At 39.6% G+C, this 27583-nt stretch overlaps 1 protein-coding gene across 1 annotated transcript in view; it reads left to right on the plus strand.

Moving 5' to 3' along the window:
- The window catches only part of TENM1 (teneurin transmembrane protein 1), a 776438-nt gene that overhangs the window by 664439 nt on the left and 84416 nt on the right, over positions 1-27583 (plus strand). Inside the window, exons 15-18 of the mRNA XM_066559708.1 lie at positions 12451-12636; positions 13678-13701; positions 15946-16092; positions 27333-27549. Coding sequence (XP_066415805.1) covers positions 12451-12636; positions 13678-13701; positions 15946-16092; positions 27333-27549 — 574 coding nt within the window. The remainder of the gene's footprint in view (positions 1-12450; positions 12637-13677; positions 13702-15945; positions 16093-27332; positions 27550-27583) is intronic.

The raw sequence follows: 27583 nt of genomic DNA on the forward strand, positions 1-27583 counted from the left end.
GGTGAGCAAGGTTTCTATTAAAAACATACTAGTTAAAGATTGGAACACTTAATATGTGTTGCTGCAGAATTTAAAACATGAGAAATTTAAGACAGTGAAGAAGCACTCTAATAAAAATTAATTATCCTTCATGTTTAAATCAGTCCTCAGGGAACCAAAAATACTTGATGTAGTAATTTATTGATTTAAGAAATAGGATAAGTCAAGGGTATGAGATCTACAATGAGGAAACATGGGGTGTTTTTCAACTGATTGCTGCTTATTTTGCAGATATGCCAAAATTAATGGCCCTTTCCTTTCCTTTTTCTTCCTGAAAATTAAGTTTCTTAATCTATTGCTGTCTGCACCTCATTCAGCAATTTATGGAAATACTCCTCATTCCAATGTAAATGCAATTTAGTTAAGTCAGCTTTTGTAAATCCTAGTCTAATTCACAGCAAGCTATTACTTTTTCAACAGGGTGGAATCCACAGACCCAGTTTTGGATGCTTCTGTCTCAGAAACTCTTGGCTTACCCAGGAGGGAGGGACCCAAATTGCTCTGGTGATGGCAAAATGGCTCTGTTTATCCTCCACTCTGGAGGCTGACAGAGCCTTTCCTCTCTGTCTGCATGGCATTGTGCCTCTACAGGGGAGGGATGCTCCTTAGGATCCTTGGGCAGCACTGGTGCAAGGTCCTGCAGATTGCAAAAGTAGAGCTCTTAACATAAAGCTGCTATCATTATCTAGTAGCAAAACCTGGTAAGTGAGATTTCAGTAGCAACTCAGGTGCTGAAGTGGTTCAAGGACCTTTGAATTAAGTAGGGTAAGCAAGGGGTTTAAGGGTGTATATTTATAGTTAAATGCCTGCATTCCTCTTTTACATCTCAGCCTTCTCACCTGCACAGAACTCAATGTACTGAACAGGGTTAAGAACCATGCTGAAACAACTGACGGGGTATAGGATGGAAAGGTCGTTCATGAGCAGTCTGTATTCAAGAAAATGTCAAGATGGATATTCTGACTTTGGAAGGCTTGTAGTCTACAATAACCCTTTGTAAAAGAGGACTCTGAGGTAGAGGAGCTGTGGGAGAATTCTGTTGGTGGATGCTGCAGTGGAGGTGGAAAAGTAGCCCAGATGAACAGAACAGGAATGACATAGGAAATCTTACATTTTTAATTTGTTAAGCTGAATCCAAAGATGAAACTCTCACAAATTATCCATACCACCATGGTTTAAAGGAGGGCTCTTGTGTTAGAGTGACCTTCTGTTTCCTCACAAATGAGAATTGTAAGAGCAAGGGTAGAAAAGAGCAATAGAACTAGAGGTTTTGTCCTTCAGTGAATTTCAGAGCAACTATTGTGTAAAATGTGCTGCATCAGTCCCTAAAAGGCAGATATTTATAATATCTTTTGTTGTCATGGTAAGTGTTGTACAAAAATAGCTATCATTTCAAAATATTTATGCAGCAGAGTCTGTGAATTTTAACTTCCTCTGAAAATAGGCAATTGTTATTGGTAGAAGTCAAACCCATGAGAACTTCCCTACATAATGCATTTCTAAGGGTTTTGGTTGTGTGTATTGTTGCAAGGGTAATATCTGTAGACATGTAAGGGTCTCCCAGTCACTGCCCTCCTTAAGGACATTTGCTTAAATATGTTTAAAGAAAATTAAATTTATAATAATTATCTAAGAATATTTTAATGGCAACGGGGCAAAAACTCCTTGTGTATTGTAGCTACAGCGTACATTCAGGTATGTCATTCTTCAGTCCAGGAAGCCTTGGTTATTTTATAAAGACATTGTTAAAATAGTGTCTATCACCTTGGGGTCCAAAATCATTTTCTGATGGAGTGCAGAGAGCTGATTGTTCACATGACACATGATTGTTCAGTTCCTGCTCTGGTCCCCCATATGCTGAATTCAAAAATGCCCTGAAAAAGGGTGGCCAGCCTGGTGGTGCCTCTGCCAGCTCTGAGGAGCTGGTACCAGGCTCCACAGAAAAAATGCAAGTCATGAGCTGCACCTTTGGTTTGGCAGCAGTCGGGCAGAGAGCAGCTGCCAGATGCATGCTGCTATTTCTGTTTGTGCTGCTGACACAGAGGAAGTTATGGTTTATTTACTGGGAGCTGCTTTGTGTCTGCACTCACCTGCCCAGGCTCAGCTGTGAGCCCAGGGACATTTGCTCCCTGCCTGTGGAGGGACACAGTGTTCGTAGGCAGATGCTGAGCGCTGTGGAACTTGTGCTGATTGAGGCTGTGTTCCTTGGTTTTGTGCAAGAGCTTGTTATGCCTCACTGCTGAGTTTGTCCAAGGAATTGTTTATTTGTGCTAAAATGGGAGGAAGCAAGGCCAGCTTCTTCATCTGCTTTTGCCTGTGAACTTGAGATGTTACTTAGAAGCTGGTAATGACTTTTGATTTCTCACAATAGTTTTTCTTGTCATACAGACTGATTGTTGGGAACACACAGAGCCTTATTTTAGTTGATTCACTCTTTCATTGAATCACAGAATGACTTGGGTTTAAAGGCACCCTCCAACTTCCCTGCTGTGAGCAGGGACATCTTCCACTAGATCAGGTTGCTCAGAGCCTCATCCAACCTGGCACAGAACACTTCCAGGGATGAGGCACCCACACTTCTCTGGACAACCTGTGTCTGTGACTCACCATCCCCAGAGTTAAAAATTTGTTCCTACCTAATCTAAACCTACTCTCTTTCAGCTTAAAGCCATTTCTCTGTGTCCTATCACTACATGCCTTTGTCCACTGTTCCTCTCCCTCCTCCTTGCTCCCTTCAGGTATTGGGAGGCCACAGTCAGGTCACCCTGAAGCTTCTCTTTTCCAGGCTTAACATGATTTCCATCTGTCCATGTAGACTGGCTCTTCAGTGTAAAAAATAAGATAAAAATCTCATCCTTTTAAAAGCATTCAGTCCCAGTGCATAGATGTGTGTTCTGCAGATCATTATCCCCTTTCCTTCTGAGTGCCAGCTCTGTGTCTGATTTGGGCAGCAATGGCATCTCTGTCACTTTTGGGCTGCAATTGCTTTTACACAGCTGAATCTGAATAGCTGTTCCTCTTATACCTTGAGAAGTATTGCCAATTTCAGCATATTTAGCTCTTTCAAATAGGATAAGTAAAATATATCTTCATTACTAAAGTCAGCAAGTACATCCAACATGCAGAGCACAGACCAGCACAATTTTTGGGAGTGGACCCATATCCAAAGGTCATCCTGTAAGCCAGTGAATTAAAGATGGTTCCTATTTGTCGCAAATAATGCTTAAATAAACATTACTTCTTTACTGGATATCACTAATCAAACTTAGTAATTGAATAATTGTGGAAAGCTTTGTATTCTCAGCAGAGCCTGAATCAGTGTTAACAATCATTGTTCTGTGTACCACAGAAGATTTATTGCTTATATAGACATATCCTGATCCCCTCAGACAATCTGGTGAACTTTTGCTGAAAATAGGTGTCTCAAAACCTTTATTTTCTTTTGATGCTGTATTAGTTCAGGCTGTACCTGTGAGACAGCTATAGTGTATGAACCTACTGAGCCATCTCTTTGCCTATTTCCCTTTTCCCCACAAAGCCATGATTGTTCTCCATGTTCCTTGTGGTTATCACAGGCCTCATGCCTTCCCTGATTCTTGTGGTCTATCACTTGCTCAACACATTTCCCATTTTTCCTGCACAACTGGCTTTTCAGTCCAAGGAGCTGTGAATTGCATTTCCCCTTGTGAGTGAGCACAAAGGCATTGCTTTCATCTCGCTCATCACAGCTCATGACAGATTGTTCTGGACTGCTTTCATACCAGTCTCCTGATCAAACAAAATATCCAACAAGGTAGACGTTGCACAGCACTTCCTCTTGTGGTTCTTGGGGTGTTGCAGAGAATTTCAGAGCTTGTTAATCAGAGTGTAAGTCTCCAGTGATGAGTGACATCTCACTGCTGTGCTACAAGTACAACTTGAAATGAAACAGTGAAGACAAATTATAAAACAGGACCAAATTTGACAAGGAAACTCCACATTTACTTGGGTAACAATATTTTAAAAATGTCTTGGTCAGATTTCTTTGTGCTTCTCCTTGCCCTTGTGTCAGTCTAATCTTCCTTGCTCTTAAGTTACACTTCTGCTCATTTATTTTAAACATTGCCCACACTGGTCTCGTCCAACCTGCCAACCTGTATCATATCTAAAAAAGAGACAAGTTCTGCAGCTGAAGTCTCTTGTGTGGCAAGCCCAGCATAGTTGTGTTCTCCTTTACACCAGTGCTGTGGCTGGGTAAACAGAGATGTTCCCAGTGCCAAATGAGGAATCCTTTTCAGTGGTATCAATTTTCAGTGCTCTGGCTGCCTGAAATGAAATATCTGTTAGTATGTTTACCATTACCAGTCCAGCTTCTTCAGGCTGTATTGATTAAATTTTTGTACTGTAAAAATACCATTTTGAACCCCAGCAAAATCGATATAGAGTGAGGTTTTATATATATATAAATTGGATTTGGATCAGGAAGAAAATCTTCATCAGATGAAAAATAAAGCTGGGTGAAAAAAGTTTGATAAAAGATCTCAGAAGAGGAAAAAGTTGCTCTGTCATTTCCCCAGCCTCTGTTGTATTTGCCCTCTAGACCTTTCTGTCTGTCCACTGATTACTTTTCTACACAAATAAATTTTCAAGCAAATTGAGGCTTCCTGTTTCAAAAAGATACTTGTAAATAGATGTAGCATTATCAGAAACTACCTAAAAGGGCTTTTTAAATGCAATGCATTCATATATTTTGTGATACACGGTAGTGCTAATGGTAACCTTCCTACTGGATGCTAGAAGAGTTATTTATAGGGTACCTAATGCATCAAGAATAAGTTCAATGAGATGATGGAAGGATTATTTCCAGAGAGCAATTAAAACCACCACTTTATGGGTAGTGAAGCATTGTGAGTAACAAACAGTGAGGATATGGCATTTCAGTTGCAGTGGGTTTATTTTATATGTTGTGGCCTGTGGTAAGAAGATAAGAAAGGCAGTTAGGTAACTGCAAGGCAAGACACCAGACAGGTTTTCTACATAGAACTTAGAGTAGGAAGGTTTAAAATGAAGTAATGTTTGGGGAATGAAGAAGTTTTGGGGAAGTTTTACCTTTGGTAGATATAGTTGATGGTTGTGGTTGTGCAATAATTGTGTTTGACTTATCCCAAATAAGTCAGGGCTGTGTGAAGTTTAGATCTGCCCCCCCCCCCCCCTTTATTTTCTGAATTACTGGCTATTCAGTAGTTCTTTTCTGCCACTCTTGTCTCTCTGAGGAAGACCTGGCCTCCTGAAATGCCTCTTTGCCTCCTGGTAGAAAGCTCCTGAAATAATACTGAGCAAAACGTAAAGAGTGCCTGGGCCAGTCCTTTACTCAGATTTCAGCTGTGCTGGTTTGTTTTTTTTTAAATGCTAGTAAGACCACACAAAAGCTTATTTTCTGGAATCACTAATTCATTTCATAACAAAACCCAATGATCTATTGAAGAGAAAATAGAAACAGGTTATCAGTCATGTAATCATGCAGGAAAGAGGGTACTTAATATGAATTTAAGTATTGGAAGACATCAAGAAGACACAAGAAAGAAATGGTATTTGAGGGGGCTAAGGCATGTCCATATTTGTGTAATTCATGGAAAACTGTAAGTAGTTGGAATATGTTATGAACCTCTCTAACATCGTTCAGAGCCAGAAATGAGGGCAGATGCAATTTAGAGTTGGACTTGCTTTCTCCTTAAGTTTTTTCCCAAATAATTCTTCTTTCGCTTAACGTAGTTTTATATGCATGCTACAGTCTTGCTTCGTGACAGTGTCAGAAAGGATAAATATCAATAGCTGAATAAATTTAAGCATTCTAGTCTGATAACAGACTGTAATAGAAAAGTATTTCAGACAAATGTTTCAGGTCAGGTGAGATGAATCTCACTCTTCGAGTCTTTTGTTGGGATGGGCCACCATGTCCCACTTTGGGCAAGGGCAGAATCTTTGGAAATGACTGTGAAAATTATTTTGGAAAGATATATGATAATAAATTCAATGCAATAGTTTTGCAGATAGAGTTGCTTTGAATTTATTCACACAACGGTAGCACATTGTTGTGGTATTGTGAGGTGACCTTTAATATATTTCAGTGTCAGATATTAGCATGCAATGCATGAAGAGTGTTGCAGCAAGAGAAACTCAGATTGAGAGAATATTTTTTTGTGAAGATGGTCTGATAGTGGTATGAATTACCTGTCATAGTACAGTCCTGCTCTCTGTTGCTGGGAGCTTTCAGGGATGCCAGGTATGATTTAATTTGAAATGATAATAGATGATCCTCTGAAGTCTTTTGCAGCTGTATTCTTCATAAATTTATGTTAAAATAGATCAGTCATTTGGGGATAATCTATCGTATTGATTTATTTCTTATGGTACTAAATTTCACATTAAGTTCTGTGGCAAGTTCCCATCACATGTTCCTCAGTGGTGTGGAGGATAGGGAATAGATGGGCAATGCACCATTGCTGCCTCTCCACATAGGAACCTGATTTCAGTTTTCCAAAGGGAACATGTTCACAAAACCTGGCAGGTGACAGAGGAGGACTTCAGCATTAATATTTTGAAGACATTTGCAAATCCCTTTGATCTCCATCTCAAGCTTGAAGAGCCGGTCCCACTGGACACTGGCATAACCCGTGTAGTACTGCTGTGTTGCCCCTAAAAAAGCTGTCCCTTGCTTGATCATAGGTCACAGAATGGTTTGGGTTAGAAGGGATCTTAAAGATGATCCAATTCCAACTCCCCTGCCATGGGCAAAGGCATCTTCCACAAGACCAGGATGCTCCATCCAGCCTGGCCTTGAACACTTCCAGGGATGGTTTATTGGCATAGCTGCGGCTTACTAAGAATGGTCAAAATTACACACCTAACCAAGGTTCTGTGACACTGCTGGGAAAGCCAGGATCAGATGCAGTTAACATCCAGATTACCAAAGAAATTCATGTGAATTGGGAAAATAAGATAAGCTGTACCATAAAAATAACATCTCTCTAGTACAGATATGTACAACTTGATGTCTGCATGAAAGCTCTACTGTGCACTTCTAGGTAACCTTCTTTAAGGGGAACAAATTTCCATTAGGTTTTAAAGAAAAAAAAAGCTCAAATGCTTTTGAAACTCCTAAAACTTTATATTTTTGAACTTTCTTGTGGTGTAAAAAATTATATTAATATAGTCAGTTGCTGAAAATAAAAGCTAGAACAGTGTTGTCTCCAGGACACAGCAGGAAGGTAATTTAAAAAGCTCAGGAACATTGTTGAAATTATCATGCAAACTTATTAAATGTAATGTATATTTAAATTGAAAAAACTTCTTTATTAGGGCTAGATAGGTGATTTTTTTTTGCTGCCTCTAGCAGTTAAGCTTATTGGGTGAAAGTCAGGGTAGATTAATTTCTAATCTTTATGGAAAACCACTTATTAAAAAATGGATAGCAAAATTATTAATATAATACTGAAAGTTTAGACTGTCTGTAGAACAAGACTCACCACTGAACAAAAGTATAATGAGTATTTCATAGTATTTGGCCACTTTTGTTTACATATAGTTTTGTATTCTTGGCATGATTTTCTAGGAGTTATTTCTGACACATGTTGAATTAACATTAAAATCTTCCCTATCATTACAAATTATAAAATATTTAGCTGTAATTTCCCTTTTCATAACACATAAGTAGGAACTTATTATAAAACACATTTGAAAGAACTTATTGTTGACTTAGATAATTAAAATGAAGAGTGTGGAGTGAATTTTTAATGCTTTTTAGATTAGCTCAGGAATGATCAACTATTTGTCTCCTCCTCAAGAATATGTACAAATAATGGTTCACAGCTCACATTTGCCTTTTTCCAAGAAATAATGAGCATTCAGAATTAAGGGCATGTCAGTAAAAATTCTAGACTGAATTGAACATTTTTTAAGTCTCTTCTTCATTAATTGGTGTGAGTCTAAGGACTTGGAATTTCAGATTTGATGCAAACTGTATTTGATGAAAGTCTGAGGGAAGCTGCTGGGGTCAGCTGAGGCCATCCCCAGTGCTGTGCCAGCACGATGCTCACAGTGACTCTGCATGCCTGGGCTTTTTTCAAAACCAAAATTGACTTTCCAGGCCTACATTTAGAGAACCTTATTGAATTTCAAAGTGTACAGGTACAAAAACTGCCACAGGGCCATGAATTACTGTGAATTTTGGTGACTCGGTGTCCTGGGAACCCTGAAAATTCACTTGTGCTGAGGAGTGGGGTCTCAGCCACAGACCAGCCTGAAGCCCAGCTTGCTGCACAAGGTCTGCCTAGAGCTCAGGCAGGCAGGTGTAGGTCCCACTAAACTGTGACACAGAGGAGTGGCAGTGAAGAGATGGGTTTGTGTAACCTAAACACCAGCATGGTCAAGGAGCTAAGGTATTGTGAGCGTGGCACTGTACATGGCAGGAATGAATGGCAATTAATGGAGCAGCACAAGTAAAGGCTTGTGATGTAATATCCCTGAATCAACTAATCCAAACTGTTCCTCTTGTCACCTGCCTCCCTTGTTACCTTACAGAAGTCATCTCTTTGCTCTTGTCCTTTGCAGTGAGATGATGGCACAGCTTGTGGCTCCTCAGCAGGACAGTCTCTGTCCAGGCTGGGATTTGCATCTCCTCCCTCATCCTGCCTGTATGGCTGCTTTGATCTCTCCTTGGGCTGATTTAGCTCAGCTAGCTGGCAGGTATTAACCTAGGAAAATAAACTGAATAATTATCTGACAGTTCCATGATCTGAATCATCTCACCAGTGTTCCCATGCTAAGCACTAGGCAGGGATCGCAGACCCACAAGATGGATGGAGAGGAGGAGGAGGAGTTGAGTAGCTATTTCAGTCAGAGAAGACATTTTTGGCTGTCTCAGCTGCTTGCACTGACCCAAGCAGAGCCCTTCCCCACTGTGCTGGCTCTGCTGCATTTTGTGGTGCTTCTGTGTCCTCTAGGACCAACTGCTTTGGAAGGAGGAAGATGCTCCCATGAGCTGAGCAGCTGTATGACTTGCTCTCCACCTTCACTTCTGTGTGAATTTTTGCCACATCAGCTTTATTTGAAGCTATTTACCTAGTTAAAGTTACTGTATAATTTCCCATTGCAGTTGGTCCCTGAGCACTCAATGGAGTATCTCATTTTGTCCAGTCTCTGGCAGAAGCCCTCAATACAAACACAAATGCTAATGTGGCTCCCTGCTACACAAAGGTTTCTGGGCTTGTTTATCTGCAGGAGGAGTTAAGAAATAGTTTTGCATTTAAAAGCAGGACAACCTGAACTGATAATCCTTTTTTTGATCTTAGTTGTTTGAATTAGCTGTGGATTAAAGCTGCATGTACTACCACAGCATTAATAAGATGACATTAGGCTTGATTTCCCTTGCTTTGCATGAGAAGTCTGTGGAGAATCTTGGATTTGCTTGGCAGAAGAATACATTATCATGGTAAACAGCACTTCTGAAGGCTTATGAAATCACCAAAAAGAATGTAAGTCTCAAGGTTGCCTCAGTGATGACAAAGTGTGAATTGGCTGAACTGCAGGTCAGCTAGGGTAGCTGAGGAAAGTGTCTGGTCCAAACTAAGATGCCTCATATCATTGCATCTGGTGCTTACAAAGTTTGGTTTGTTTTTCATTAAAGAACATTCAGACTCAATATTTTGGGGAAAAATTAATTTTTAGCAGGAAATGCAATAACTAGGTAAGTTAATTTCGAGTATGATCTTGTGTTGGAAAACAGAACAAAACAAAAAGTAGCCTTATGAGTGAATACTGTATATACTGACCTAGGGTATTTTTTATAAGATAGTAATCTAGTATCTCCACTTCATTAAAGATTAGGTTATGTTTAAACATTTTATTCCATGTGTAGGGAAAACAGTGGAAAACTTTTTAACAGTTTAAGGTCCGTTTAATTTTTTGGTTTTAAAAGGGAGATGTGTGCAAGATCTATCCCTGTCCCTGTGGTAGGAATGTGCCTACATTGCCTTCAGCTCCATGCTGTTATTTCTTTTGTTTGTTTGGAAGATGAGTTTGTCATGATCAGATTCTGTGGGGTAGTGCAGCCATGCATGCCATGTGTGGGAATGTGTTCAAGCTTTTCCACAGCTGGTTCTTGGGTCTGTTTACAGACAGAGTGTGTAGGAGCTGTTAGCACTCCTGACAGGGTCAGAAGCTCTCTGTATGGCTTGGTTTCCCCACTTCAGCCATTGCCACTTCTGTATTCCAATGCCTACAGTCTTCCCTGAAGTTTTGGAATCAGTTGAACTAAGCCAGTCCCAAAGCTGCAAAAGTCTGTGTAGTAGAATGTCAATCCAGAGGGTCAAGATGACCATCAGTTCCACTTAGCTCAGTATATTGTAAACTACACAATATTTATTAATATCCTCTTAACAATCTTTTCCAGTTGAAGTAAAATATCATAAGCAATAATTATAGTGAACTAGAGGGAGATATGGGGAGATCAAACACATCCCTCTAGCAGCCTAAATTCTTAAAGTATTTGCTAGATTTAATTTTACGAGTAGACCAATGTCCAAGCTGGAACAATAGGTTCAAATAAAACCAGTGATCCTCTGCCAGTCTGCTTGGGAGTGATGCTTTTGTGAACTGGTGGGATCAATTCACTTCCTATACATAGGAGCAAGTATTTGGACATCTTCAGTACCAATGGAATAAGAAAGCAAGTCCTCCTATGGTCCTCCAAGCAATCTCCCAGGTTTCCAAGGAACAAACAAACAAAACAGCCAAGACAAATTATGCAGCAAGGGGGAAGAAATCCTTTCCAGTACCTGCAGGCAGGCAGTCCAACGCATGAAGCAGTAGATGAATATGTGATCAGCAGGCAGCAATCAAGACTTTCTAAGGTATAATGCCCCAGACTCAGCACAGTTTTTCATTTGAATATAATAGAGCAGTCTCTTTTCTTGTCTTACATATGGTTTTTCAGGAATATCATAGAATCATATCCTCATTCCTAAGGACAATACTTTACAGTTGCTTTTACTGAATTTTGTGTGATGTTCTTTACTGTGCCTTCTGCTTCTGAATTTGAGTTGGACAATGCTTTTGCAGTTTGTCACTCACCCATCCTTTTGACTGTGCACTGTGCTGTCACCCTGGCTATTACCAAAAATAAGGGCTAAGCTCTCACTCAAGACAGAGCCCAGCATGTCTTTGATGTCACTGTGCTGTTCCAGTTCTGTGCTGCTTTTTCCTTTGTATTAAAATGATTGGAAGATAAGATTTCAATTTAAACTTTAAAAACTTTTCTTGGTATGTAAGCGACAGCATTTGTCACTACAAATGGTTTTAAGGATGCTTATATACAATAGTTCCAAGATCTAAATGATCATTGTTTAAAATCTGTCAAGAGAAAAATCCTGCCACAACTAAATATGTAGAATTGACATTTGAAATGGGAGTAGACATGAGCTTGGCTTATACTTTAAGTGCTATCAGCTGCTTTCTGAGAGGAAGAAGGAGGAGACATTTCTGTAGCAGGTTAATTACAGGATAACAAGCAAATTCTGTATCTTTACAATAGTTATTCTAAATAAATTCAAACTACATGGAACCTTCCTATAATGAAACCATTCTTTTCACAGAACAACTTTAGTATACATAGAAGCAGAATTGCAATTAGCCTATGGTGATGTATTGAAACAATTCAGGACTTAGATACCACTTCACAATCAGGGCTGTTCTACAGAGCCCAGGTAGAGAAATCTTCCAAGGGCAATGAAGGAGGTATTACTTGAAACAGCTTTCCTGGTTTCTTAGCAGTTGACTCATGAAGGTCAGGAAGGAAAAAAAAGTCTGAATCCTTGAAAGCCATTTTAGAACTGGGGGGATCTGAATGGCCTGTAGGTCATGTCATGTTGCATGCTGCTGTCAGAGTGAGGTGCTTGCCTCATCTCTTACTCCCTTTCTGGTGGCTCTCTGTCCTACAAGTGAAGGGCATTTTGTCATCACTGCAGACATTTGAATATCTATAAGATTGGTTTGCTTATATGTATTTTATGTGCTACTTTATCCTTTAATTCAGTTCACAATATTTGAGTTTGTAAGAGATTTTAGAACTGAGTCTTAGAAGAATTAGTCAAAAGATACAGACTCTTTCATGTCATTGTTTGTCTGCTTCAGACCTATTACTCTACCCTCTGCAAAGCCAACATTTGCAGTCCCCACCCCAAATAAATAAATGATAAAGTAACTGCTAAAGAAGGAGGCAGCCAGATTGCATAAGGTCAGTACTGAGTGATAAAATCCCATGTTTGATCCAGCTGATGAGTGACATTCATACAGAAGTGAATTAGTCTTGATGCAAAGTCTGTTTGCAGTATGGAAGTGCTGTTCCACGTGCTGTACTTTTGTTTTTCTGTGCAGAGCTGTGTACCCTGGACTGTGGCAGCCACGGTGTCTGCTCCAGAGGGATTTGCCAGTGTGAGGAGGGCTGGGTGGGACCCACCTGCGAAGAGCGGACCTGCCACTCCCACTGCGCCGAGCACGGGCAGTGCAAGGATGGGAAGTGTGAGTGCAGCCCAGGATGGGAAGGGGACCACTGCACCATCGGTAAGGGGCTTTTGTACCTCAAGAAATGAAGTACATAAAACCTTAATCCAGTTCTATACAGATAACCATCATTCTGATTGAAATCTGTTTGGAAAAACTGAGACTCAGAATCCAGGCAGGTGTAAAAAAAGGTGCCTCTGCACTCCGTTTGTCCCACAGAATAGCACCGTGGCACAGCTTTCTGTGTAGAGGAAATAACAGATTAATTTAAAAAAAACACAGAAAGGAAAGATAGCTCAGTCCTAACATATCTTTGGGATGTGTTCAAACTTGAATGTTATAGTCAGGAAGGAAAAAAATGTTTAAAAAGTAGAAGGTGTGAGGAAACAAAGCTATTATTTACATTACATAATTCTTGCATTAAATCTCTTGCCTTTCTGTCTGAGGATTTACGTATTTTACTTACTGCTAATGGTATTTTTCCTAGAGCTGACTGCTAACAATATTCCTAATAAGGTAAAGCTTTCGGATCTTTCTAGAAGTCATTAGTCTACTATTAAAGTGTAATAGTTTTATTTTTAATGAAATTCAACAGTTTTTTGAAAAGTCTAAGAGAGTTTCTTCCTAAAATGTCCCAAAGTGAAATTATTATCTAATTGTCAGAGATGAGCAGCATAAGATCTCACATTTGTTTCTTGAAAAAAAATCTAAAATGTGTTATCTTTATCTGGAGCATTTTAAGATAATTCAATTCCCTGGCTCTAGAATTTACTAAATCAAGAATTAGGTTTGTGATGGAGGAGCAGCCTAATTTTCTGAAGATTGTTTAGAGCAAATCCAGAGAAGGACCAAAATACTTGAAGGGATAAAAAGACCTGCTGTTCACATTGTAGGCAGTGCCAGGTGTGGTCCCTGCACGCTTGTCATCAAATGGAGAACGATCACAAACACAATGCTCTGGTCACAGCAGCAGGAATAGGTCTGCCTGCAGGAAGAGGGAGACATTTTATATCAACCCCCAGGTGTCAAGCCATAAGCAAATGTATTTTCATTTGGTACAGAAGTTTGATCCATCTCAGTTTTGTTCTTTTCTTTTTTAAGCTCACTACTTAGATGCTGTTCAAGGTAAGTTTTTCATATCAGCATTCCAAAAAAAGTAATGAAAATGTACAAAAGTATTGGGAATGGAGTGTTTTCTGTTACTCATTTTGTTTGAGCTTCTGTACTGCTAGGTTCCCAGAATAGATGACACATTTGTTTATGGAAATACATACAGATATATATGCACACACAGAGATTTACAGCAGAAAGTGCAGTTTTTAATAAGTAATGTGCTCAACTCATTTGCAAAGTTGTACCAATGTAAACATGTTTTACAGGGCCATCTGATGTTCTGTTAGGCAAATCCATTTTTTGGTCTTGTTTACCATCCAAAGTAATGCCAGAGCTGAGGACTTGTATTGATACTGTCTCCCATGAGAAGTAAAAAAAGTATTTTTTTGTCATTTATGCTTGAAGTAAATTTCTTTTGCTAGAGCAATGCTCTTGTTTTCTAAAGCTGTCTGTGCCAGATGTGATCTAGTTCTCTTCAAATCATATGATCCAAGAGTTAAGTTTGATGTTGCTTTGTGTCTGGTGCTGCTCATTTGATTCCCATGCATTGCTGCAGGTCCTGCTCGTTCATGCCAGTGTGAGAACCTTCCCAGTGTGACAGCACTCCCTGTGCCTGCCCCACACCAGTGGTGCACAGCCCCTCCCAAAAATGCTGCTCACTGAAACAGCAAAATAACCATGAGTTCAGAAAGATCTCGGTGCTTGTTTTCTGTTTCTTGTTTTATTTCTTTGGAATTAGATAATAATAAAAGCACCTAAGCATTCATTTTGTTGCATTTATAGACTTAGGGGGTAACCATACACAGTAGCAAAATATAATAATGTACAAGAAATTAATTAATTCAGCAGGACAGTGATTGAAAGTGGAAAAACGTCCACATTACCCAAAAGAGCTCTCACATCCTGCCCTTTCCCCCAGCTCCCTGGAAGAGGCTTTTACTGTATCTTTGGTGGTTGCCAAGTTCATGTTGTTTTGGAGTAGCATCTTCCATAACTCAGTGTGAGAAAATGGTGCCACCCATCTCCAGTTTTTCTGAGTAAGAGAGTCAGACTCTCTGATTCCTCTGTTTGCAGATGTGATTGATAAACTGTGCCAAGGGTGAGAAGGAGGGAGATCATGTGTCTCATGTAAAGTTACCAGGAAATGTGCTGCATGTGGGGCTGTGAATCACAGCCTGACAGACCAGACTCTCCAACTGGCTCCTCCAAACTCCATTTGGAGGATCTTGGGGCTGTCAGGCACTGATTCTTCTCTCCTTCTCAAAAAAACCCTCTCTCTGATAGCACCTATGTGTTGATGATCAGTATCAGGTGCACAGGGGCATTCAGACCCTGTATGTCCATGCTGGCAAAAAGAAAGGAGCCAGCTTAGAAGTGATGCCACTCACTCTGTCAATCTTACTGCCAAGCTTTATCCATTGTCCTTTGGCTCCATGTGTGACATGGTGAGGATCTGAGAAATGTCTGAGCTGGCACTGCACCATGCAAGCAGATGGACATGAGTGTACACATCCAAGAGACCATTCCTCTCTCACTCTTACAGGCAAGAAATCTAAATGCGAATGTCCAAATTACTATTGATTCAGAGCTTGCAAGTCTATAACTGAGTGGATGCTACAGCCCTTGGTCCAGTTTTGATCTAGAATCAGCACCACCAAGGGGCATGTGTTGGTCCTATTGGAATCAGCTCTAAAGGAAGGGAGTGGAACAGGAAGGCAGTGCTCCCTCAGTTGCCTTCTGTGGGAAGAGTGTGTTGTAGTATAAATCAAATTGGCTTTTTCTCAGTCAGATGAGTATTTATGAACAGAATAAAAAGGTCACTTCCACTCCCTGCAATGTGTAGGATTAGGTCCACAGATGCCAGTTTGTCATTTAGACAATATATTCCGTGTGCATCTTTGATATAAATCTTGACTATGTGTGTGATATTGTTAGTGAACTATAGTTTATTTTTCAATAGAGAAAGAGACGGACATGACTTCAGAACTTTATATCATGACTTTACTCCTGTAAACAAGATATTAAACACTAAAAATCCTTATTCCTCACTGAAAAACTACTTTTGGCCAAGCAAAGGGAAGGACAAAGTTGGGGATTTTTCCATATTTGGCCAGAAATGTAAGTGGCTCTCAAGCTGTGAACATTTGAAGGCAGCAAGTATAGTGCTAGAAGTAGGAATGTTAATGAATAATTGCAACTGCAAAATAAGAGAAAATATCCCTTCATGAAAGCTTTTTTTCATACTTTCTCTTTTAGATGGTTGCCCAGGTCTCTGTTATGGAAATGGGAGGTGCACTCTTGATCAGAATGGGTGGCATTGTGTTTGTCAAGTGGGCTGGAGTGGCTCGGGATGTAACGTTGTCATGGAAATGGTGTGTGCAGATAACCTGGACAATGATGGAGGTATGATACATAATTCATGTGTCTCTGTTTATCTGTCACATTCTTGACTGCCATTTAAATCCATAGTTTTGGTGTATGCTTTCCTTTTTATCACAAAATGTCATTGTTTGTCTGTTTGCTCAAGACAGTTCTTCCACTGACTTCATCTGAAGTAACACAGTGAGGAAACAGACCCTTGAGCTGGATGCTGCTGAAGGCAGAAAATATCTGTGGCCATATTTACCATCCCACTACTTGCTTTTCTTCTCATAAAAAGCAAAGCAAAACAAAAGTGTAATAAGTAATTTCCTGTATCTCCGTTCCACTCTTCCTCATAATTCTGTCAGTCTTTCAGAAATAACAGCCAAGAGAAACCCAAATGAAAGAAACCTCTGTGCCTGTCAAAATGCATCCAGTTAGACTTCTATTATTATTAATTTTATATATATGCAAGAATAAAGTGCACATTTGCAGTTGCTTTTAACATTAGTCTCTCTTAATATTTCTACTGAGACACAGCCCAGTTCTTGCAATTATCTGGACCTACTTTTGAAAGACTGTTGAGGAGACTAGTGTAGAAAGTGCACAGAAGAGATTCTGGAAAGTACTGTAAACAGAGCCCTGTACTGAAATAATCATTTGCTTCTTTCTATCAGTTGAATAAGGGCATTTGGCACTAAGTGCTCCCCTCAGTCCTCTGTGATCTTGATTTCACTCTAAGGTTGCATAAGTTTTAGGTTTGCTGGGGAAAACATAGTTCTTTCATACATTGGTCTCTGCTTCCTTTCCAATAGTTTGTTCTAATACAAGAGTTGGAGTTTTGTTGTTTTTTTTTTTTTTAAGAAAAAACATCCAGCTCTATTTCAAACTTGCCAGTGGGAGAGAAGCCACAATATTCCTGACTGGTTTCTCTCAGAGTTAATTATTTTTCCTGTCTGTCTTAGGATACTCATTTACTGAACAGTCAAGGACTATTGCTTTTCTCTCCTTCACCTGCTACCATCCTTTACTGTGTGCTTGTCCCATCCTCAGAGCTGTGCAGCAGAGGGTGGGTTCAAGGCCATGTTTTGTCAGGCTTTCAGAAACTTGCAACAGTGCAAAAGATGTCCCTCCCCATGGCAGGGGCTTAGAACAGGGTGATCTTTAAGGTCCCTTCCAACCCATCAGTTCTATGATTATATGATCAGCCCCAAACATGGTTAATTTCTTTTTTCTTAGATTGTACACTGAGTTGTATTAAAATACATATTATCTTATTGTGTCACACCTAAAGACCATATCAGTGTCCTGGATGAGATCTTACACTTGACTGTAGGGGCAAAGCTTGCTATGATGATTGTCTGTTTTCTTCTAGGTCATTGATAAATTAAGCTTGATGTAGGTCCAAGAACTGAGGTCACTGTGGGACCTCAATAGAAACATTCTGACTCAATGATGATTCCTCATTTACAGATATATTTTGAGACCTTCTGATTTTGTATCCTGTGGCCTCTAAGACCCTGCTGTCCTTTGGCAAAGGACATTCCTCATTTCTGAACCCTATTCAAAATTGCCTTATTCCTCTCATATCCTTCCTTTTCCACTTTATTTCCAAGAGGTCCTGTCTCTGCCCACTGTCTGTGCTCTCCTGCACTGGAGTGTGTCCCTGTCACACAAGGTCCCCCAGCTGGTGTCCCTGCCCCCTGTGCTCTCCCATCTGTCGCTGCTCTCCCCCGCTGCCCGAGCCTCTGACTCACCGCACTCTTAGATCTGCCCACTGAAACCCTGGTTAGCCTTAATGTATGGAAAGCATTTTCTGATACTCTCTGTGAACTGGCTCTGTATAAACTGCCCTGTACTGTGATTTTGGGTGCTTTATATTCTGCAATAACACTGAGTTATTGGAAGAGTTGGCACTTTTAACTCTAAATCTCCTTGAATTTGTCAGTTTAAGGCAGACACTTCACATCATTTCACCGCAGGTTTTAAAAGCAATTTTCTTTTCCCTTTTAATGGGAACATAACATGGACTAGGACAGCTCTGTTGACATTAAAATTAGAGATAAGTGCAGAGAGAAATATTTAATTAATCTGACTACTACAGATGGGCTAGATGTAATTAAATTTTCTTCACAATTTTCTATAAGAAAAGAAAATTATATCTACATATTATAACCACTTTTCTTTATATATATATATATATATATATGTATATATACATACAAATATATATATATATATGAAGTTTGTAGGACCTAATTTGCCATAAGTATAAATTAGAAAAATTCCCCTAAAGTCATTGGAGTTATACCAGTGTTAGAATAAATTAGAAGCTGTGTGTTTCAGGGTTTGTATACCAACACAGCAGGAAAATCAGGAAGTGGGAAGGAGGTGTGACATTACCTCCTAAGTCCTGTTTGCTGGGAGGTTGAGCCTTAGACCATGAGAATATTATGGTGGCATAGCAAGTTTTCATCCACCAAGCTAAACACCTGGAGTAGGTTCATCAGGATGGAAGTTAATAGTATTTTCCCCTGCAGCTCAGGTGAGTTAAACACAGCTGACAGGTGGTAGCTTCCTAAGGCCTTAGGATGTGACATAGTCAGTGACACATAGCCCAAGAGATAATTAAGTGCCCTTTTATAGGCCAAATCATGGAATTCTCACCTAGCAAAGATCTTAATCATTCCATTTGTGTTAAAATCAAACATTTATATCTCAGTCCTATTGTACTTCAAGTACATGAGGAGGAGGTCACCACCAAGGAACAAAGCTGCAGTAAAGTTCAGCAATTATAATTTCAAACAAAATCTAATTTTAGGACTTAGACAAAGGGATAATTTTGTGTAGTTTCACGTTATTTTTTCAGTTAATTTGTCACATGGTACTTTTGGGGATGGAAAACCTGAGATTTTTATAATTCAAAACTACATTTAGTGACACAGTAAAAAAAAAAAAAAAAAACAAAAAAACAGGTTAGTCCCAACCATAAGGATTCAGTAATGTCATTTAATTGGCATGAGGAAGAGTTAGTGTTGTTGTTTACCCTGTATTAAGAGCACAAAGGCTTTGGGAGGGGGAAAGTCTTGAATTAATTTTTTAAGGACTGATATAATCATATAAAGAAAAGCCATAAGCATATTCACAGTCATCCTGGTCCTGCAGCCACTGAAGCACCAGGACCCCCTTGGTGCAGTTACTGCTGATGGTAAGATAAAACACATGTGGAGCTATTCTCAGGGGCAGGGAAAGTGTAATTTCTTTTAGAGCCCCATTAGGATTTGCTGCACTTGTTCCCTGGCTGTACCAGAGCTGCCTTTCCCATTCCAGCTCATAAGTCTCTGTTAGCTTTTTCCTGCTTGCAGGCTTAAGGGCATGTTTACCTGTTCAAATATCACTACAAATATCAGTGGAAAGGTCTTAGCATTATAACAGATGCACGATGGCATGGTTTGCACTTGCTCTCATGGAGTGCTTCTGCAGTCTGTTAGCAGTGTGATGTCCATTAAAAAATGCCAAGGAGTCAAGCAGGTGTCCTTTGCAGTGGGGCCTTTCCCTCACTGTGGCTTCCCTCAGCATAATTCCCCATTCCTTATCCTCCTTCTTTCCTGTCACAACTGAGTTTATTTCAGTTTATAAGATGAGCCATTCAGCTCATCTAAGCAAGTCATTTCCTCATGTCCTGCCACTAATTGAGATTCATTGGAAGCTCCAGTAGCTCCAGAAGATCTCTAGAAAGCTCTGCTGAGCTCTTTGCAGGCAAGGTGCCTGTGTCTTGGGGCAGGAGGCAGAACACACTGCTGAGGTGTGGGGACGCGCAGGGCACTCATGGGTCACGCCCCACTCAGTTGTAGCCAAGCTACAATTTGCCTGGTTTTTGAACATACCTTTACCCAACTGCTGCACAAACAGGTCTTTGTCTCAAGCTGAAAGTTGCAGCCTGTCACTCCCATTAGTTTCTTTGATACAGATCTCCCTTTTAAATTTGCCTGCATCTCCTTTTATCATTTGTCTTTCATGAATCAATCTTGCCAGTTTGTTTTTAAGTAAAATGCTGTTTACTACAAGCTTTGAATTCTTTTCCAAATATGCCTTCAGTCACTTCAGACAGTTATTGTAGCATTCTCCAAGCTTTTCCCAGCACAAGGAAATATATGACTCAGCATAGCCTTGGGTTGATAACCAGTGCTGCTAAAATATTGATGTATTTCTGACCCGTCCATTGGCGTTTTAATAACCCATCCATCACAGAGATATTGAGTCCATATATAAGTAATATGCTATTATTACCCAATATAAATAATACTGATGGGAATGGTTTTCATTGTTGCTGAGCAGCAAGGACTCTCTAGGGATACTTAGAGTTTCTGAAAACCTTGATATATTCATATTGTCCCGAGTGTGGAAGGCCAAACACTGCTGGTACTCACTGGGTAAAACACTCACAGCCTTTCCATAGGTACACTGATGGGTTTCCTTATATAAACACCAGCATTCCCAGTTAACAGCCTCACTGTCTGCTGCCTGCTATGTATTATGGATAAAATTTGGGCACTTTGAATTAATGCATATGAATAAGCATTAGAGACTCTTGACAGTTGCTGCTGCTGCTTCGTCTCTTCTGAAGTTACTCTTTGATTCCGTTTGCTTAGATTCCTGGCAACACTAATTAGACTGAACTGAGCCTGTGGTGAATAAAGTCAGCACAGGCAATATTTAAGGAGACACTTAAATCCCATTTTTTACTTTCTGTGAAAGTGTTCTGAACACAGATCTCAGAGCTCCATCTCTGGCTTGCACTCACTGGGATCAGTATGGACGGAGCAGGAGTGCACTGATACACTCACATCCCTCTGGGTAGCTCTGCAGCAGTGAAAATGAAACTCATTGGTACTTACAGAACTATAGAATATCCTGAGTTGGACAGAACCCACAAGAATCATCCAAGTGTGGCTCTTGACCCTGCACAGGACAGCCCCAAAAATTACACCATGTATCTGAGTGTAATCCAAACACTTGTTGAACTCCGTCAGGTTTTGTGCTGTGATAGCTTTCCAGGAGAGCCTGTTCCAGTGTCCTGCCACCCTCTGTGTGAAGAACCTTTTCCTAATATCCAACCTAAACCTCCCCTGACACAGCTTCATGGTGTCCCCCCAAGTCCTGTCACTGGTCACTAGAGAGGAGGGATGAGTGCCTGTCCTTTGCAGGTGTTGCACTGTCAAGACCACAGTGAGGTCTTCCTCAGTCTCCTCCAGGAACAAGCCAGGTGACCTCTGATGTTCCTCTTAGGGCTTCCCCTAGAGGGCTTTCACCATCTTCATAGCTCTGCTTTGGACATTTTCTAATGGCTTTGGACATTTTCTAATGGCTTTGGACATTTTCTGGTGGCTTTATGTCATGGTGCCCAAAACTAAGCACAACATATCTAATCTAGAGATTAGATTTTTGTGCCACTGAGCAAGTGCATCATTAGGATGTGTTTGTGAGCATGTCTGCATTCATGTTTGTGCACCATATAAGCATCTACACCACTTCTTGTGGTATTCTGGGTTTGACATTACCATAAAACTTCAAATCTATTCGTTTACATTAACCAGGTAGTTAATTTCAGTACATCTTCTGCATGTGTGAAAAAAGATTGAAAGGTTGAGAGCTCTGCTCATTTAATGAACTTTTAAGCAGAAGAAGAGCAATTGTAAGTTTTATTGCTAACTAGCTATGTTTTCCTCACCAGAATTTAATGGTAGTGGATGGTTTATTAAAATAACTAACATCAGCAACATGGGAGGTAGAGTCTGATTGAATTTTTCATTTTCATAGCCAGTTAATGAAGTGTCTGAGTGATTTAATAGAAAAGAAGCTGCTGTGCAGGTTGTTGTCTGCTTCACTGGTGAGGTAGGGAAGCCACCACTGTTGGTGTGAACCATTTCGTTCTTTGTCCCTTTACCAGTGTTCCCATGCAGTGCCTCTCTACTGTCCTTGGGTCCTCCTGAAATTGTATCTAGACAATTTGTACCAATTGTGGACACAGATCCATTTTCAGGGATGTGAGTTATTGTGATATTGCCATATTTGTGCTCATGAATTGCAAGTACTACAAGGGTGCATGAGAAGAATAGAGATGCTGGGATTTTAAAAGTAGGTGACAGGTGTTTGTATCAGGCACAGAATATATGACTTGTTCAATGTTCTTGCAATTAACTTAGGGCTGACAAAATGCCGTTTTTGTTTCCAACTGTTATTTTATTTTAAAGATAACTTAACACAAGTATTCTGCAGCACATGGAAAGCTCAAATGCAAAACATGTGAAATGCACTCTCTGTGCAGCATTTTTCTAGACATAGAAAGTAGAGAGATATATATTGCTGGATAGTAGTCAGTGGAGAGGTAGGTCCATAGCCACAGGTCCATTGCAATTGTTCTGGCTGCTGAAGGTGATCATGCCTGTAGAAGAGAGATTGCTGCCCAATGTGTACATCAGAAAATGTGCTGCACCAAGGAAAACATGAGCCTTCTATGACTGCAGCAGAAGCATGGCTGAGGAAGTAATTTCACAGCACTTGTGACATCCCTTCCATCATATAGAAGAAGGAATATATATATAAATGTATAAGCAAGAAAATGTATTTTGTTTGATGGAAAACTTTGTGTGATTCCATTGACACACAGTCCTGACCCAATAAATATTAATATCATTCCTTATAGAAGGCTTCCTGAAAAAATCTGTTCCCCAGCAAAGGAATGGGAAAATCTTGTCCTAGTTCTGAGATCTATTGCAATACAGATAGGAATGCTGTGACTGAAAACAGAGGAACTTGTTTTGGCATGCTCTGCCTTCTCTTTGAGGTTGTTTAAATTATTGAAGAGTACTATGAAGTGCTTTCTATCTTGAAGTTGATCTTTGTAAATTCTGTTTTAGCAGTAATATTAAACGTATTTTAATTTTCTAATTCACTTTCAAAACAAAAATCCCAGTTCATCATTATCCTTGCATACAAAAGAAAGTACCTGGAGGATGGGAAGCCCTAATTTCAGATTCATCAAAATGGAAATTACTTTATATAATAAGTCTGTAGTGTACAGTGAATGTGCCTGTCTTTCATATAAAATAAATTTTAAAATGCTATTAACAAACCAAAACCATTTACACATCTGTAATACATTTTAGTCTGCACCTATGCTGTGATGCTCTTTTGGGGTAATTGACAGTAAAAACTTCAGTGTACAAGGATCTCCTGCTGTATGAATTACAGTGTTTGCTGTTTGTAGTAGTTTGTTCATACTCCTGGCTGTTGTCTCCTGAGATTTAAAAGAAACCCTGCTGATTTTCTAACACAGTGAGCTTTTTAATAGTTGGTTCCTGATACGGAAATTTAACTAAAATTGTGACCACTGGTTGAGAACTACTAATGTATTTGTAGCATTTTCAAGTGCATGAATTTGACAATATAGTTTATAAACAAGATTTATTTGTTTTGTTTTTTTTTTCCTGGGTTATTCTCCTGGATTAAAAATCTAATTTCAAATAGGATTGGCTTGTTGAAAATTTTATCCTCATGTGCACTTATTAATACAATTTGCATTGTCATGACCTCCCTCCATATGTAGCTTGTGTACCAGCTTGGTTTGCCTGGCTCATTTTGATGGATATTGTGCTAAATTATAGGAGTTTTCTTTTGAGGTCTTAGAGTTGGATTTTCTTACTTTTTTTTCTTTTAAATTGTTTAATTCAAAACCAATGTCTTGAATGAGCCTAAAGAGGAAAAAAGATTTTGTTTTGGCTTAAGAGTGCCCTGTTTGCCCTGAAACAGGTGTTTTATTATTTTACTTCTTCACAAAATGATAAAAATATTTTTAAGTTCTATGCAAGTCAGTTTCTCTTCCAAATTTTGGTTGTTTGGAGAAAAGCTGGACTTTCATTATTCAGATAATTGTAGTTAATTATCCTAAAATACACACAGCAGTCTGGGCCAAATACATTATTTGAGTGGTGCACAGAGAAGCTGCCGCTTCTTCACTTCTTGCCTTACTGCCATGAAGCATCTTCTCTGAGCCTAACATGTCTTCTCTTTCATTCTACATGGTTGTGAGAGGAGATGGGAATTTATTTCAAATCAAAATATTTTTAAAAAAAAACACCATGAGAGAGAAAGAGAGCCCATGAATGATGGTGTGTGACCTAGAACCGTGCTCCTTTGCATTAATACTGATATTTTGGGTAGGGAGTTTCTTTCTCTGATGACTTTGTAGCCTTTGTTGCCTGTAAGCTGTTCCTGCTGAATCCAGCATTTCATACATTTGTAGTGCTGTTAGGACTCACACCAGTCTCAAAATGACTTGTTCAGATGTGCTTCTGGGACTTCACACCCTCCTAATGGGAAACCTTCCCTATTGTAGCCCTGGGAGGCTGAAGAGGCAAATGAAACCAGGTGCAGGTGATTCAAACCAGAATAACTCCATTAGCACAACCTGGAAGCGTTTATAAGGCAGTCTTGTTGCTGACAAGTAAGCTGCAAAGAAAAGAGGAAAATTGAGTCTAACTGGAAGATGGAAAACTGCTTTCCCTTCCCTTGGTTTCTTTTTGTGTCCAGCCTGAATGCACTGTGTTGGTCGCCAGGTATGTAAGCTCTTGACTGAAGCAGAGGAAAATGAGGACTCTATTAGAAAAAGCAAAATAGTTAAGTGTTATTTTTGTAGCTGTTTCTTTCCTAGGCAGACCTTCATATTCTAATATTTCTGTGACCTTTCACTCTTATTTCTTACATATATTAGAGAATCAGGTCAGCTCAGTTCCCACATCTAATAGCTTGTTGACAAGGAAAAAAGTTAATCAGAATTGCTAGTGTGGAATAAATTACTCCAAAATAGCTTCCCCATGGATACTGTTATTCTGAAATAAGTGCTCCTTTCTTTTGATTAGCACAAAATCAGGTTTCTCAGGTAGACAGTGGTGAGCTTGTAGAAATTGGTATCTTCCAGAAAATCTGTGGATTCCTTGAACAAGACTTGTCACTGCAATAACCCTTCCCCTGGCAGAGCCACTACTATAAACCACAGAGATTTCCATGTCTTTATGACATTTTCAGATCTAGTAGAATTCTCTAATATTTGTATTCTTGGATGATCTGCTGAAAAGCATCTGTAACTTGATGGTTTTCAATTCTTATTAAGAATATAGAGAGCTTTATTCCTTGGATGAAAAATAGATGAAACAACTTTTTTCCTTGCAGTTCCAAGCATGCTCTTCAAGTTTCAACCCAAAACACTTTTTTTTCCCATCAGAACACACTGAAAAAGACTGGTTTATGTTGTGAACCCCTCCATCCCTTCCCGTGTGCTTTTGTTTAGACTGGAGGCCCCTTGTTATTGTTTTAGCTTCCTGACTTCCTAGCAGATTTCAGTTGCTTTCCTGAATCTAAAGTGACTTCTACACTCAAAGTCAATAAACTCAACATTGCCCTGTGAAGTTATTCTTCCACTGCTGGCAAATGCCTGTTGTCTCCAGGATTTGGGGAATGTGGAAAGTACACACTGACCTGTAGCCATGCCAGCTCTGCTGGAGCTGAGGGTCCTAGATTATTGTTGCTAGCTATCTACAGTTGCCCTTGGCTCATCTTTACAAAAACTAGCATGTTCTATCTGATTTCCCAGTTGCAGAGGATAGATTTGTTAATATTTTTTTGCTTAGCCAAGCAATTATCTTGCTCTAGGTCAGGCAAGGATTTTCAGATGCCAGGAAAGCCTATTTCATTATATATGTTTGTTCTGTAGAAGGGCTTTTGCTTTCTTTTCAAAGTGAATGTTTTATGCTGCCATTTACTGAGCATTCACACAGAGCTCTGTTGAGAAAGCAGCAGCTGCTTGGCTGGGGATTGGTCTTGCACCCATTAAAGTCAACAACAAAACTCCAGGAGCTCCCCTGCTCCCTCCAGCACCCCTGAAGTGCAGTTTGATAGACTTCAAAGTGTTGGTACAAACAGAACATAGAAAGCCAAAACATGAAGTGAAAATATCTGACAGTATCAACAAAATATCTGAAAATATCAACAGTATGTTGATCCTATAGCATTCCAATTTCAACACAAATAAGATCCATACTTTGATGTGACAACTCTGCATTTATTCAGACCAACCTTGTTAGAAATACAAAGTGTCTTTGTTGAAGGATAAAACACCTTTATCTTGCTTTAGATGCAAGGAACACTGCAGCTGCTAAGTCATAAAGTGGATGTTGAAGAAGATTGTTGGACATTTTACCATCTCCTATTAAATCTGTTTCTGACTGAGTATGTAATTTAGCCAATTTGGACATCTAAGCTGCTGATAGAAACAATTAAATGTCAACAGCCCAATTTTAAGTTTTATTTAGGTGTTTAATTTAGATGCACTTCAGTGCTTCAATTTTCATCTTAAGCTTTAGATATTTAAGTAACTTAATTTCACCCAAAAGTGTTGCTGCAAGTTTGTTCATGAAGAAATGTAGATTTCTGAAAAAATCTATTATTTCTTCTATTTTTCATACTTGAAAATGGACAGAGGAGAAGTAGCTTTATTTTCACTTTCCAAATTTGCTTTCATGGTGCAAACATCTGTAGAGAGGATTCTAACTGTCTGGTCACTGGGATAGAGCCTGAATCTGGGTGTGTATTCATGTATCAGCTGCAGGAGTGTAGTTACAATTACGCCCTTCCTGGATCATTCTGGTATTGCAACCAATAAATGAAAAGCAAATATCCTAAACCACTTGTAAAACTATTGTAAGGCTTAAAACAGAAGTTAGACAACTATAAAAAAATACATTTTTTTACTGCAGTGGGGACACTTAGGAGAATTGGGTAAATTTCTGACCTCGTTACTGGGGTCTAGTTAGTGAGTGGATGTCCCACCTGGGGTGACCAGGCAGTGCTGACAATAAAGGGCTGTTAGAGGGAGCAGCTGCACAGTGTGGATCACATTGCACTGACAGGTGAAATGTAGTGCCTTTCTTCTGCCTGGTCTGCAGGGAAGACTGTGCTGCTCTTCCCTTTTCACTTAGTTATAGGTTCTGTTTTCTTCTTACCGAGTGGGGATTTGGTGAGGTGATACAGTGTTAATGACAGACAAATAACACTCCTGGACTAAGCATGCTTTATTGAATGTGACTGTGTCATAATCAGCATGCCTTCACATTGATTACATCCCTCCTGTGCTCTCTGATAATAAATGTGCTGCTCTCTGATAATAAATGTGCTTATTCTCAGAACTGCTCAATTTCCTGAAGTTTCCATTCTTTCCATTTTAGATGGCTTGACAGACTGTGTAGACCCTGACTGTTGTCAGCAAAGCAATTGTTACTCAAGTCCTCTCTGCCAGGGTTCACCTGATCCCCTTGACCTTATCCAGCACAGCCAACCACCCTTCTCTCAGCATCCTCCAAGGCTCTTCTATGATCGAATCAGGTTCCTTATTGGGAAGGAAAGCACTCATGTAATCCCAGGAGATGTCTCCTTTGAGAGCAGGTGAGTCTTCTTTTAAATGAAAGACTTTTCTGAA

Source organism: Molothrus aeneus, chromosome 14, assembly GCF_037042795.1.
Source record: "Molothrus aeneus isolate 106 chromosome 14, BPBGC_Maene_1.0, whole genome shotgun sequence".
In the NCBI taxonomy this organism is placed as follows: domain Eukaryota; kingdom Metazoa; phylum Chordata; class Aves; order Passeriformes; family Icteridae; genus Molothrus; species Molothrus aeneus.